Here is a 14,829-nt window from a genome sequence, read left to right as displayed (position 1 = left end):
TTGGAAGTTGTAGGCTCTTCTTCTGTCTCCTCACTGGGCCTTTTCCCCTTCCCAAAGAAACTTTCCAGGGACGTTTGGGTTTTTTTTTTACTCATTTTTGCTAGCTTGTGGGTTGGCTGGGACCGGCCTCACTGCTATCCCCGGTGTTGCTCAATATAGCGTTATGTAGGTCAACCAACCTAGTTCGTTAGACAGGCACGGGAACCAGTGAAGCTTGTGGGTTTAATTTTAGCGGTAACGTGTCAAGTGTCTTGACATGCGTCAAGAGTGAGTCATCGACGGATGTAACGGAGAGAATCCGGCCATTTTTCAAAATAAAACATCGTTCAGACGCAGGTAATAAATAAAACGGAAATAATCTAAGTTATTTATTCTTTCAGTGCAGCCCGGTACCAAACGACCCACGGACCAGTACCGGTCCGCGGTCTGGGGGTTGGGGACCTATGCCTTAAAGAGTTGGTTAGTACTGGGAAAGGAGACTGCCTGGGAAGACGAGATTCTGGCGTGAGAGGGACTTTGACTTCAATCTCTATCAAATGCTATCCGGTCACTATGCAGGTATCTGTTAGCTTATATACAGGACAGGACCATCCAAATAGAGCAATGGCTCTCTGTCCTCATGCTCTTAGATTGGTCGCGATCATACAACAGGAGAAACTGGCTTTGAATAAATAGCTGAGGCTGAGAACACACTGCTCATCAGTTTAAAGGAATTAAGTGTTTAGCCCAAGCTGGTGCTGATGTGATTTACAGCCACTGCGATCCAACAACCGGGAGCAGCTCACACTGACTTAATTAAGGTTGTTAAATAAAGTGCAAGTTTGCTTTATAGTGTCCAGAGCTAGTGGAATTGAAGAAAATGGCCGTGTCCTGTTACAGTGTAGATTTACTGCAAATCACTGTACGAACAACATAAAATAAAACGAGTGCCAGGAGCACGGGATTTATCTTAGAAACCACACAAACCCCTTTTAGTCCAACAGTTCTTGAACCGGTTCCATTCAGGATTCTTTGAATCTTGGTACCAGCTAGCGAACCGACCCACGTTTTCACCAGTTTCGAGCGGAACCATTACAATCAAGGATGTGTCATGAACAGGGGGCATTGCACAATTCACAGCGGGAGGAAACAGTAGTAGCAAGATAGCGGTGTGCATCGATTACCTGTGAGCTTTTGTTCTGTTATTGTAGAGATTTGTTTTCAGTCCATTTTTTTCTGAAGATGTATCCTTTTCCATTGCATTCTCCATTGCTGAGCTCTGCTTCCTCTCCAAACTAATGACACACCCACTGATGTCGTCACGGCTCGTGCTGGAAAAACCAGCTACATTTTGCTTCCAGCAAAGTTGGGAACCAACTTTTCAGGCTCTGAACCAATTTATTTTTTGGTCGAAATGCTCTGAACGGTTCAAAATGTGATGCACGAACAAGAATGGAACCTGTTCCCTGTTGGTCGAAAAAGCGTACCAGACCACTGGTATGATCAGCGTCAGGCTTGATATTGGGCCTGTAAGCACCATCAGGACCTAGACTTATATCTATACATACTGTATATGAACTATGAAATAATGGGATGGTCAATACAAAATGACAGTTGACAGAAAGACCTCCTGGTAGAAACACAAGAGCCAATCGAGTCGCTTGAAATATAATAATCAAGATATAATATAATTACAGAGCACTGACTCCAAATCATGGAGGGTTAATCAGTCTGGGTGAGTGAGTTCAACGCACACATCATGGCATCATTGTCAAAGAGCTCAGAAAAGTCAGAGACAGGCTACTTACCCTGTTGATCTCCTCTTGCCCCCTCGTCCTGGCATGTTGCCCCCCATTCTCACTTGCCCTGCACCCACAACAGCACCTGCCATGGTTACTGGCCCAGGCAGATCTGTGCCCATCTCTAAAGAAAAAACAACAAAATGGTGTTAAAGACACAGCTTTAAACAGTCATACAGTACATTCGCAAAGTATTTCCAATTCTCTGGAAATGAATGCAAACAAAGGAGAGTGTCCTAGCTAGTGACGAAGGAGAGGAAACATATATATTTTTTGCCATCAGCGTTTAGCTTTTTGACAGATTTCTGACCAAAACCCTAAAGGTGGACTTGGTGGACATGGCAGCACTAAATAAACAAACAATTTCAGGTATGCTGGTAAATTGAACAGTTTCACTGCATTAAAAGTAGAGTGTACTTAACTCTCAGCCATTTAACAGTTATTCCACGAATTCGAGTCGTACATGAGCTGATAGCCGACGAGGCATGGAACACCGAGTTGGCTATAAGCCATGTACGACGAGACTGGGTGGAATAACTGTTTTATCCTATCCACATTCACTGGATTTTGAGAAACAGAGCATTTTTATTTTTTGCAAATTCGATAAATAAAAACTTTATATAAAACATCCGACAAAATCATTTCCATTTAGAATGTAAACAAACCAGCGAAATGATGGTAGCAATTTGTGAAAAATGCAACAATTCTTGAAAAATAAAAATATGTTCTTGCCATTAAATACTTATTCCATATTTTGTTGCTTTTTTTTTTGTATTTTTTAGGGTTTTCATCTTCTTTAGGGTTTTTTGGCGGTTGGCAAACCAACTTAAAAGTGCATTACCGCCACCTACTGGACTGGAGTGTGGAACAGGGACAACAATCTATATTCGTTTAGCTATTTCTGTTTCATTTAAATCCTTGATAATTTTGGTGTTTTGTTTCTGAGTAAAGATTTTATTTCATCCTCTGCTGGTTCAGCAACACGCTCCGCCATTTTGTTTTTCTCTACTCACGGTATATGAGCTGATATCTTAGTAGTAGAGTAGCCAATCAGAGCGTGCGATTGCTCATATCCAGTGAATACTACAGGACACCTGAACACTCAAAATAGTATTCAGCTGAGTATTCAAAAGTTAAAAATGATCTGCTACAAGCATGTGTGCTCATTAAATATGCTAACAGGAGGCACCCTACCCCCCCATCCATGCCCTACCCCCGCTCCCAACAACAGCGTTCACCTGGATGTAGTGCATGCTCAGACACACTGATCACTGACTAAACTAGTGTTCTTGGCGAAATATTGACCGCTCTAATGTAACACACACATGCAGGAGCCATATAAAAGCTCACGCTGCACTGCCTCAGGTCAAACACAGCTAATGAAGCCAACAAAGTCTAGCACACACCTCCAAATGCACAAAATTCCCATTAATATTTTATGTGGTGCGTATTTGAATTTTCCAGACTCTCATAATATATACACAGGCACAAGCAGACTTGTATCCGCTTCAGTACTTCAGTTTAAAATTCCAGGTTTCAAGTGAACCGGATTTCACTTTGTGCCGAACCAGCTGGAACTAATAAAGCTAAGAAATTCTACAAATCCCTTACTGACACAAAGAAATCCCTTACTTTGTTCATTTTCAGGTCTCTTTCACACCAGTCTGCTTTTCCGAGTCCGAATTAGAGTGAAATTGATACTTTTGGTTCAGATTGTTTGGGTTCACACTGCATATAAAATTAAATAAAAGAACCACCAAAGTGATTGAGGAATAATTTCATCGCAGCGAATCAAACTGCACTGGGGTTCAGAGAGACGACCTCAACCAGACATTTCCAGACCTGTTGTTTTGGTCCACACCTGAGTGTGACTGTTCACTTGAGTTCTCACTTGTTTAACAAGATCAACTGTGAGCTACTGCTCACGTACGTATCCCCATCCCCTCCCGCGCTCTCACTTATATCAGAATGCAAGCAATCGAAGGAATAGGACACTTTTTATGAATGTTGACTTCAACGAATAATTAACCCTGAAACAAGTAAGTAAAGAGCAGTGTTCTCCCCAGGGATTTCAAATAGCATCCTGGTAAACTGTCATTTTGAAATAGCATCAAAATCCACGCTATGTTTCGTAAAAACATTCAGTCGGTAAACAGGAAGTCGATGTGTGACAGACCTGAAAACGCTATACACGGTATAGAACCCCAAGCTGAAGCCCGGTACCAAATATCAAGCAGTTGTGATTTGTAGTTGCTGAGAAAAGTGTGACACAAATTTTGTAAATCCACGCTACATGTTTCGTAAATACATTCAGTCAGTAAATAGGAAGTCGGTGTGCGACAGACCTGAAGAAAACGGTACACACGGTATAGAACCCCAAGCTGAAGTTTGGTACCAAGTGGTTAAGATTTGTGGTTGCTGAGAAAAAGGGTGTTTTGGACAGACGGAGATACAGACAGACGGACAGCCAGCGGTAAACCAGTATACCCCCACTTCTTTGGAGCAAGGGTATAAATAAAGAGGCAGAGAGTGAAAACACACCAAGGTTCGATTCAAACAGACTAAACACAGCACATGTGCTCACCTTGGCTGGAGAAGGATGCATGCTCCCCTGAAAAATTTTGAAATTAGAGATTTCAAATAGTGCGTTCTGGGGGCATCTCCGGCTGATTTAGGCACAATTCAAGATTATTAAATGTACTGTTTTTACCTTGTCAAATATGCAAGGGGGAAAATTAGATTTGAAATGAAAACACTTCATAGCACGCCTCTTCGTTTTCCAATTCCAGGATGCCAGGAACAGAATCGAGGTCAAATCAAGCGACAGCACCAGCTAGTGACCAGCACAGTGCCTAGAACGTGGTTTTATGTGTGGTTGCAAATGGCAGCCTGTACTCGAGTTGAGGGGGGATGCCATCCTCCCTGGAATAAAAAATGGTCAAAATCATCCCCCTTCTAAAACGGGCATCCCCCCTCCCTTCCCTTGAGCAATTTTATCAATAAATGTGGACATTACTTCTATTTAACGTTGGAATTAGAAATGCCATTCCACGTAGCTTTGCTGAAACTGAGCATACAATAAGCTACCGCGAGAGACGGCACGCGCAAGCGAAGCGTTTGAGGAGGTGACATTCAGTTGGGGTTCCATTATTTTTTATTTCATTCGGCGTCGGTGACAGCAGCGGATTGCAGCATCATGGCCAAGCGGAGTGGACAGCAAGACCTAAGCAAGTTCGGATTTAAGATCGCAAGAAAAAACATTTCAGGAGGTAAGTCAAGAGTTATGAATATCATTCACACTTTCTGTGAGCCCACTATCATGCTGTAAAGTTATCGATATGGAGCTTAATTTGTGGGCGGCGGATAACAACACAGCTATCATAATGAATGTTAGTTTGGAGTCTAGCCAGCTATCGATAGCTTACTCAGGTTCATGTTAGCTTTGATTTCTTGTATAAGGCCATTAATTTAATCAGCCTGGACGTTCGATTGTTATTCTTCAGGCAACAAAAAGTGTTATTCAAGACAGGAAGGCTAAAATAAACGACACTAGCAGTTTTGAAGGCGGGGGCGGCACGGTGGTGTAGTGGTTAGCGCTGTCGCCTCACAGCAAGAAGGTCCTGGGTTCGAGCCCCGGGGCTGGCGAGGGCCTTTCTGTGTGGAGTTTGCATGTTCTTCCCGTGTCCGCGTGGGTTTCCTCCGGGTGCTCCGGTTTCCCCCACAGTCCAAAGACATGCAGGTTAGGTTAACTGGTGACTCTAAATTGACCGTAGGTGTGAATGTGAGTGTGAATGGTTGTCTGTGTCTATGTGTCAGCCCTGTGATGACCTGGCGACTTGTCCAGGGTGTACCCTGCCTTTCGCCCGTAGTCAGCTGGGATAGGCTCCAGCTTGCCTGCGACCCTGTAGAAGGATAAAGCGGCTAGAGATAATGAGATGAGATGAGTTTTGAAGGCTCCATTGCCTCATTAGAGAGCTGGTCACAACATGTAAGGCAGAGCAGGATTGGTGTAGGACTCGACAAAGTGTCTGCTAAAATGCAGCTTTCTTTTTCTTCGTCATAGGCTCTTCTTCTGTCTCCTCAATGGGCCTTTTCCCCTTTCCAAAGAAACTTTCCAAAGATGCCTGCTTTTAACTCATTTTGCTAGCTTGTATCCAGTATGTATCAAAGTGCTGGTATGTATCGAAGCAAAGTATCAAAGTATCCAAGGCAGCTCCTTGGTAACCGTCAACGTTAAGGTGTCACGTGACCAAGATAACAGCGGGAATCAACGTTACAACGTTATAAGAATAAACACAATAATAACAAAAATGAAAAAACAAAAAAATGCATAATGCCTCAAACATCTTTTAGGAAGTTTAGTTTGATTTACAATGTACTGTTGCTTGTTTTAGCTTATTGGTTCCCTACCTACCTCTGTATATAGCTCAGTGTTCCCAATGTTCAGCTCTGAATAAAAATTCTATTGACTTGATATGAAAAGATTCAGTTGTTCATTTACATTGCCTGCTGAGGTTTTAATAAATTATTTACCAAACGATTTAAAAGGAGCCTACCATGACTATGAAGTTACACTTCAAATTTGTCATCTGCATTTCACCCTAATATGGAGAATGTGGTATGTCAGCCAGGAAACTGACTAAATATGACACAACATCCACACTGTGCATGTTTCACAGTAAAATAGCAGTGTATTATGTTTTTTACAACAATAAAAAGGGTACACAGTGTGTACTACACACTTTATCAGCACAAAATACTGTATGTCTGGTAAATGAACAAGGTCCACAGACCTACGTTGTGTGCAAACCCTCCTAAAAGCAAACCAGTTTCCCACCGACGGACCGACTGATGGGTCGACACACGACTAAAAATTTCACCATCCCCCTGGTTTGATTTTACAACTCGACCACTGCATGGAGCGAAACCCTTTATTTTCACTTCTGGGTTGAGTACCAGGATAGTCTAGACCTATATATTACAATATCTTCATATTTCTATCATTAGTTCTCATTTTCAGAGAGGAATACAAGATATTTAGGTGCAGAAAGTACTCTGTGTTGTTCAATTTATGGTACTGATTTTTTTTTTTTTTTGGTGTACAAGTGACAGCACGGCGCTGACGTTGCACAGCGTGGCAGAGCGCCACGTACCCACGCTTTGGGGAAAGCCCTGAATGTGAGAAGTCATTGCTGTTGATTATTCATGCCTCGGTCACAACCGGCTGTACGTGCTCCTACGGCCGGTCTACGTGCAAAAAACGCAAGAAACGCATGGAGGGCGTGCGTGTGACGTGCTGATTTGAGCCGTAGACTGGCCGCAGACTGGCTGCAGAGGTTCTTTGTCATGTCAAACAAACTCTACGGGCGCTTACGTTTTTTTCAGGTTGCAAGACAAACTTACAGCCAACGTGCGTCTTTCTCCACAAACAAAAAAACCGCAGCGATTTGGGAAACGCCAAAAATCGCACGGCCAAAAATCATCGTACGTCCGGTTGTGACCTAGGCTTAAGAAACTGAAATTTGAAATTAATTTACCATCATCTTTTTCAAAAATATTGTGGGAAAATCAAATTGCGACCCCAATATCATGGATCAAATTGAATCATAAATTGGGTGAATCGTTACATGCCGAAAAGGAACTGATGTTGGACTTTGTGTATAATAGTTTTACAGTTATATGCAAATTTGATGACTAAGGGCCAATAAGTTTTTTTTAAAAAAATGCTGCATTCAACTTACCTCAAAAGCTGTTAGCTAGCCCGATGTTATTTTTTGACTGGTATTTTCAACGTTATTTCTTCAAGCTACATAATTGTGTGTGTGTGTGGGGGGGGGGGGGGGGGGGGGAGACGCTTCTATGTTCATCTTTTGTTAGCAGCCAGCTAAGTGTGATCAGTGATGGATATTTTCCTCCTCATAACAGTGAACATTATAGTCAATGGTATGGATTTAACCAGCTAATATCGCTGTGTGTTGATTGATCTAAGGCAAATACTTGGATATACTGTATAGTATAACTCATTTAAAGCCAAGACGGGCTACTTTGTTTACTGCCGTTGCTACAAGCAGCCATATTGATTTTCAGCATCCAAATAGTTGAGGATATCATCCTGTGTTCCAGAGTAGGAATTCCGAGTTGAGGTTTTCTTTATTTTTATTTTTTCCTGGCTGGATTCTGGGAAATACAAGTTACAACCTCGAGCTGAATACAGGAACAGTCTCACAAGCTTACTCTACAGAGTCTGGTATGTTTCCTCACTAAATGTGGCCAGGACTCCTGCTCTCACAGAAGGAGGTCATTTGACCCACACTGAAATTAAGCAACCACAGAACTTTTCCAGAGCATGTCGACAAACATGAAGGAATCTCAGTTACCAGCTGCTAGCTGTTTCAAACAAGACTTTTAAATAATAATGTATTGCTCTAAGAAGCTCATTGTGTTCAAAAGTTTGTCGTCCTGTCAGAGACTGGAGCACAGAAGTGCAAAGTGCCAGCAATCGGACTGCAACCTTCAACATTCTGAAGCTTGTGGCCAAAAAAGTGTGCAACAGCTTAGAGCTGCTCGATCAGAGCTGAGACTGTTCAAAACAAATTCAGATTCCACTCTTTAAGGTTCCAGGCTTCATTAGGACATTTCTGTTTGAAGACTGACAGAAACCATCAGTTTTGCCCATCCTGAGTGCTACAAAACAATAAAAGAATATATCACATAAGTTGACATTTCCATGATTTTTTGTGTATGCATGTATCTATGTTTGTTTATTTTATATATACATGCATACATACATACACACACATATAAATGTATGTATATACACATACCGGTGTGTGTGTGTGTGTGTGTGTGTGTGTGTGTGTGTGAGTGTGTATATATATATATATATATATATATATATATATATATATATATATATATATATATATATATACACACACACACACACCATTGTGTGTGTGTACATACACACACATACATACACACACACGTACTCAAACTCATCGTACATGGCGCTACATATATATATTTTTAATTCCCCCACACACACACACAATAAATCATGGAAATGTCAAGTTATGCGATATTCTTTTATCGTTTTGTAGCATTTGGGATGGGCAAAACCGATGCTGTGCGCGCGCGTGTGTGTGTGTGTATATATATATATATATTTTATTTTTTTTTTTAATATATATATAATTTTTTATTTATTTTTTTTTAAATAAATTCTATCCACATTTCCTGGATATGAGCAATCGCGTGCTCTGATTGGCTACTCTACTACTAGGCTATCAGCTCATATACCATGAGTAGAGAAAAACAAAACTGAGGCGTGTGTTGCTGAACCAACTGAGGACAAAATAAAAACTCTACTTGAAAACAAAACCCCAAAAAATAAATAAAAATGGAATAAAAGTATTTGATGGTAAGAACGCATTTTTTTTTGTTGTATTTTTCAAGAATTATTATTGTAGCATTTTCCGCAAATTGCTACTGTCATTTCGCTGGTTTGTTTGCATTCTAAGCGGAAATGATTTTGTCGGACGTTTTGGATAAAGTTTTTATTTCTCAAATTTGCAAAAAAATTTAAATAAAAATGCTCAGTTTCGCAAAATCCAGTGAATGTGGATAGAATAAAACAGTTATACCACTCAGTCTCATCGTACATGGCTTATAGCCAACTCGGTGCTATGTGTCTCATCGGCGATCAGCCCATGTACGACTTGATTTTGTGGAATAACTTAAATATAATACGCACTCTTAGGCAAATGTAAAGAAATGCTGTAGACCAAAAATGGCTGAAAAAATAACAAAATGTTTCAACATTTAAAAAAAACAAAACAAAAAACCCAGCAGTAAGCCATAATAAATGAAACAAAGTCAATATGTGGTGTGAGACGACCCTTTGCTTAAAAAATAAATAAATTTTAAAAAAGTTGCCTCAGGTATAAGCAGTGCAGTTTTATAAGGAAATGAGCTGTAGGTTTTACTGAGCATCTTGCAGAAGCAGCCACAGTTCATCTGGACACTTTGTCACACTCGCTTCTTCATTCTGCACCAAAACCCAGCAGCCTTCATTACGTTTTCTTTTTTAATCTGAAAAGTGCTCTCTTATGGAATATGCTGCTCAGATACAAACTTTTTTTTCCTGTAACATTTAATTTTGTGCTGGAAAAGGAACATTTGGACTCTAAAATGTTTTTGTACCGACTCAATAATGTCAAAGTCATAAAATAGAAATCTATAACAAAGTTTGTATGAAAAGAAATAGGGGGCCGAAGACTTTTGCACAGTCCTAAATATGTCTGCAATTCCTCTCTGTCACAGTCAATGTGCTGTTTTCATGGATGGATTGGTCAAACACATTATTCAAGACTGAGCTCTAAACAGAAACACATACAGAAACCAACAGGAAGTTGGTGTGCATTGGGACTGGGACTCTGCAGGGAATAACAACTGACTCAATAATGCAGAAGTCATAAAATAGAAATCTATAACAAAGTTTGTATGAAAAAAAAATAGGAGGCCAAAGACTTTTGCACAATACATTTTACCGTATATACGTGTGTATGTATGTGTGCGCACGCAAGTTTGCTAACAAGTTTCCAGCAAAATAGTGTTGCGTTTAAAAGAACCTGTGGAATAATATCTCCAAAACTTAATGAGTTAACATTTACTACTTATAAATTATAATACATGAAATTCATAATTATAATTCTTAATAATTAATCAAATGACTTGGCTCGGTAATGGAAAATAAATTATGTACAAAATTAAATGTTATTTTAAAGATGCAAGACACAAAAAAAATACTATCCAACTACCTGCTTCCAGTAGTGCAATTTTATTTAAAAACATAATAAATAGAAGAGGGCGGCACGGTGGTGTAGTGGTCAGCACTGTCGCTTCACAGCAAGAAGATTCTGGGTTTGAACCCCGTGGCCGGCGAGGGCCTTTCTGTGTGGAGTTTGCATGTTCTCCCCGTGTGTTTCCTCCGGGTGCTCCGGTTTCCCCCACAGTCCAAAGACATGCAGGTTAGGTTAACTGGTGACTCTAAATTGACCGTAGGTGTGAATGTGAGTGTGAATGGTTGTCTGTGTCTATGTATCAGCCCTGTGATGACCTGGCGACTTGTCCAGGGTGTACCCCGCCTCTCGCCCATAATCAGCCGGGATAGGCTCCAGCTTGCCTGCGACCCTGTAGGACAGGATAAGCGGCTACAGATAATGGATGGATGGATAAATAGAAGATATACAAATGGTTGTAAAAGGCAGCACTGTTGCCTCACAGCAAGAAGGTTCTGGGTTTGAACCCAGTGGCTGACGAGGGCCTTTCTGTGTGGAGTTTACATGTTCTCCCCGTGTCTGTATGGGTTTCTTCCGGGTGCTCCGGTTTCCCCCACAGTCCAAGACATGCAGGTTAGGTAAAATACCCAGGCACTGGGGTTGCACAACCCAGTATATACTTGGTCCCGGTCTCAAGCTCGGATAGATTGGGGAGGGTTGTATCAGGAAGGGCATCTGGTGTAAAATCCTATGCCAAATCCGGATGTTCTGCTGTCGTGACCCCTAACGGGAGCAGCCGAAATAAGAAGATACAAATGGTTTAAAACAATAAAAAAAAAAAAATCTCACAATACCTCTCACATCTCAGAAAAGTGTATTGAAATCTAATAGCACAAAATCTTGCTAGCAATACGTAGAATCTTGTATAAAAAACGTGAGCTAGCGACCTAACATTAGCTAACTTTAGCCATTCACTGAACCGCGAACACTCCTTCCAAAAGTAATGTCCGCTATTTCCGCTTTATGAGGTGAAGCCAGGTATATCATCCTTTTTGCCTGAAATAAACACTCCAAGCTCGGAGGACACTAAATACTGCCTGTGCTCTCTGATTGCTAAGTGCGCTTCACAACTTCCTGACCTCGCCGTGACCCTCAGGTCAAACTCATTAATCCGTCTTGCGAGATTGAAAGGCGTGGATGGCTTCCTGTGTCCTTTTCACTCACCTCTGCCCTGACTCTCCACCTCCCCTCCAATCCTCTAGCAATTAGAATAACGCGAAGTCTTGTCCTGTTCTCCGCAGAGCCAGAACCGAGAGCCATATGAGCTCCCTCAGGTCTTCTCCAGCGCACCCGGGTCATTGTTCATGCTGAGCAAAATGTGAACTCTAGTGGGAATGCATGATCAAATCAAAATGCACAGTTCTCTCTCTCTCTCTCTCTTCTCTGTGAATCGCTAATGATCAAAGCTTCATTCTGAAAAATAAACTGATTCAAGTGTCGGATAAGCATCAGTCAAACAACAAAGCAGAGCGACCTGTATTTTGTGTCAGCTGAACCCCTTCGATCAAATTTATTTGCCTCAAGCACCACTGGAGGTTAATGTTAAGTGAATCTTTTGCATGTTGAATATGTTTGTTTTACTCATTTACAGCTTGGGTAGTTGTTTTAACCCACACAACCTTATCTTGTTTGCTTTTATGGCCAGGTTTTCATGTTTTGCTTCCAAATGTCTTTATTAGACATTCATTAGACCGCTGCTTCAAACAAGCCACACGTTTGGGAAATGGATTGGCCTCATCACTGCCCATGGACATAAATCCAAATATTAAATATTCCTCACTGTATTTAAAGAACATTTCGAACTTTGGAGCTTTTGTTGCCTTTCAGCACATGGACGTTCCTCCTCTTGTGATTTTATGTCCATTTTAAGACGTTCCAAAGAAGACGACGCTTTTAGCCATGAAGAATGACTTCTCTTGCGTACAGTAATTTACATTATTAAATCCACATTCACTGGATATGAGCAATCACACGCTCTGATTGGCTACTCTACTCTTACACTCTTAAAACGAATGTGTTGGAAATCAACACATCTTTTGTGCAAGTTTAATTTCAACAAGAGTTGTGTTATATTTCAAAAATGTTTAACACCAAAATTGCACAAATAACAAATAATATGTTAAAATGAACAAAAGTTCTGTTGTCCCAATCTGGACATAGAGATGTGTTAAAAAACAACGCAAGTTGTGTTATTTTCAACACATGTGTTTTAAGAGTGTAGGATATCAGCTCATATACCGTGAGTTGAGAAAAACAAAACGGCGCACGTCTTGCTGAACCAACCGAGGACGAAACAAAAACTCTACTCAAAAACAAACTCCCCCCCCAAAAAAAATGCAACAAAGTATAGAATGAAAGTATTTGACGGTAAGAATGTTTTTTTTCAAGAATTATTATTATAGCATTTTCACAAGTTGCTCCAGTCATTTGCGGGTTTGTTTACATTCTTCATCTTTAAGCATTAACATTTGCTGACTTTTTTTTAGACTGGTTCAAAAACTCAAAGAAGTTTGAAAATTATAGAACTGAAATGTCCAAGGAAGAATTAAATGTCTAAAGCTGTTCTATACCTCGGCACGACAGCAAGACGGCACTTTCTACAAGAAGAGTGCTCTGAGAGCACAATATCCCCCCGCCGGCAACTAGGCCATAACTCTGGTAAAATGCGACTGAATTGAACGAAATTGCAGTATGCGTATTACCGACATATAATAAAGAATCCTGCCAAATTTCATAAAATTCCTCCAAAAATTGTAAGAGGAGTTGATTTCAGAAGGTGAGTACCCTTCCTGGGATGGACGGACATCGCCACGACATAATGCCCCTTCAGGCCTTTCAGGCAGCGTGGGATAATAATTGTGAGGGAAGTTGATTTCAGAAAGCAAGCACACCTTGATGAATTGTCAGCTTGTCTGCGACCCTGTAGAACAGGATAAAGCGGCTAGAGATAATGAGATGAGATATTGCATGAAATCGAGTTGTACGTGAGCTGACAGCCAACAAGGTGCATAGCGCCAAGTTGGCTATAATCCATGTACGACGAGATTGAGTGAAATAACCGTTTTATTCTATCCACATTCACTGGCTAATTTAACCAGCTTTTAGTGCTTTTTACTCATGGGGATACAGTAAAATGCTACAGTATTAATAGTTGGGATTTAATTAATTTAGGTTGTTTTGTTTTTTTTAACTTGCAAAAATATAGTGTCAGTCTCATTAATTCCTTGCATTGCCACCATAAACCCCTGGTTGGAAAACCCTGCTTTCGTGCAACAGTGATCACAATTAGCAAATGAGCTATACATGACCTCACCAAGACAAACCACACGTGCCATGCTAATGTTTGGTAGCTGTACCCTGCTAACAGATTATGAGATTTCCACTTTTGAGTTGGGAGTCACTTGTGTTTTCAAGGACTAATTTGTGCAATTTTTCTGGAAGGAATTCCAATTTTGTGAAACATATAGCCCTAATAAGAAGTAATGAACCAGGCTGAACCAATCATATTACTAGCTGCATGACCCTGTGAGCGAATGACATTCCCACATGGCGCGGTCTCACCCGAGACAAGCCTTACATGGTGGGCACGTCGCAAACGGATTTCAACACTCGTGTAACTGTAGATATGATGAAGTTTTGTGTGAGGAGACATTTATTTAGCATTTCGGAAAGGAGTCTCAATTGTCAGAACCTTTCAGGAGACAGGGTAAAACTGCTCCTTAATCGCAAGCACAACAAAGTCTGAAGCTAGTATCTCACTGGGCTGCGACAGCTTGCGACAAACTGCGAACGTCATTCGAGAGAGAGTTTCAAAAGTGTCTTGAAACATTCGCGGGGCTTCTCAATTTCCTCGCATGAGTCGCAAAGTGTCGCTCCTTCGTCGCTGAAATTTTGAACATGTTCAAAAAATTCGTGCGACAAAATTTCTCTCAAAATAGCCGCAAATGCATCGCCGGTGTCGCAAAGCCGTTGCGAACCCTTCTCAAGTCAGTTTCCGTGAGGCTTCCTCTACTTACCTGCCTGCCGAGGGAAAGCCGGGCTGCGACAGCCTGCGACTAGTTGGAGACACAACAATTGCGGTAAAATATGCGAATATCAATTCAGTGTGATTCCAAGTGAAAATTGTCACTAATTCGCATATTTTATCGCAATTGTTGTGTCTCCAACTAGTCGTGGGCTGTCGCAGCTCAATGAGATACTACCCTTAC

General features: G+C 41.0%; 1 protein-coding gene across 4 annotated transcripts in view; it reads right to left on the bottom strand.

Annotated features, from left to right (window-relative positions):
• The window catches only part of arnt2 (aryl-hydrocarbon receptor nuclear translocator 2), a 399,781-nt gene that overhangs the window by 333,549 nt on the left and 51,403 nt on the right, over positions 1-14,829 (bottom strand). For all 4 annotated transcript variants that reach the window (XM_060941110.1, XM_060941111.1, XM_060941112.1 and 1 more), the window contains exon 2: positions 1,788-1,902. In XM_060941110.1, the coding sequence (XP_060797093.1) occupies positions 1,788-1,902 (115 nt within the window). The remainder of the gene's footprint in view (positions 1-1,787; positions 1,903-14,829) is intronic.

This window comes from Neoarius graeffei, chromosome 15, assembly GCF_027579695.1.
Source record: "Neoarius graeffei isolate fNeoGra1 chromosome 15, fNeoGra1.pri, whole genome shotgun sequence".
NCBI classification, from domain to species: Eukaryota; Metazoa; Chordata; class Actinopteri; order Siluriformes; family Ariidae; genus Neoarius; species Neoarius graeffei.
The sequence above is the reverse complement of the archived record's forward strand: the minus strand, read 5'-3'. Positions and strand labels throughout refer to the sequence as shown.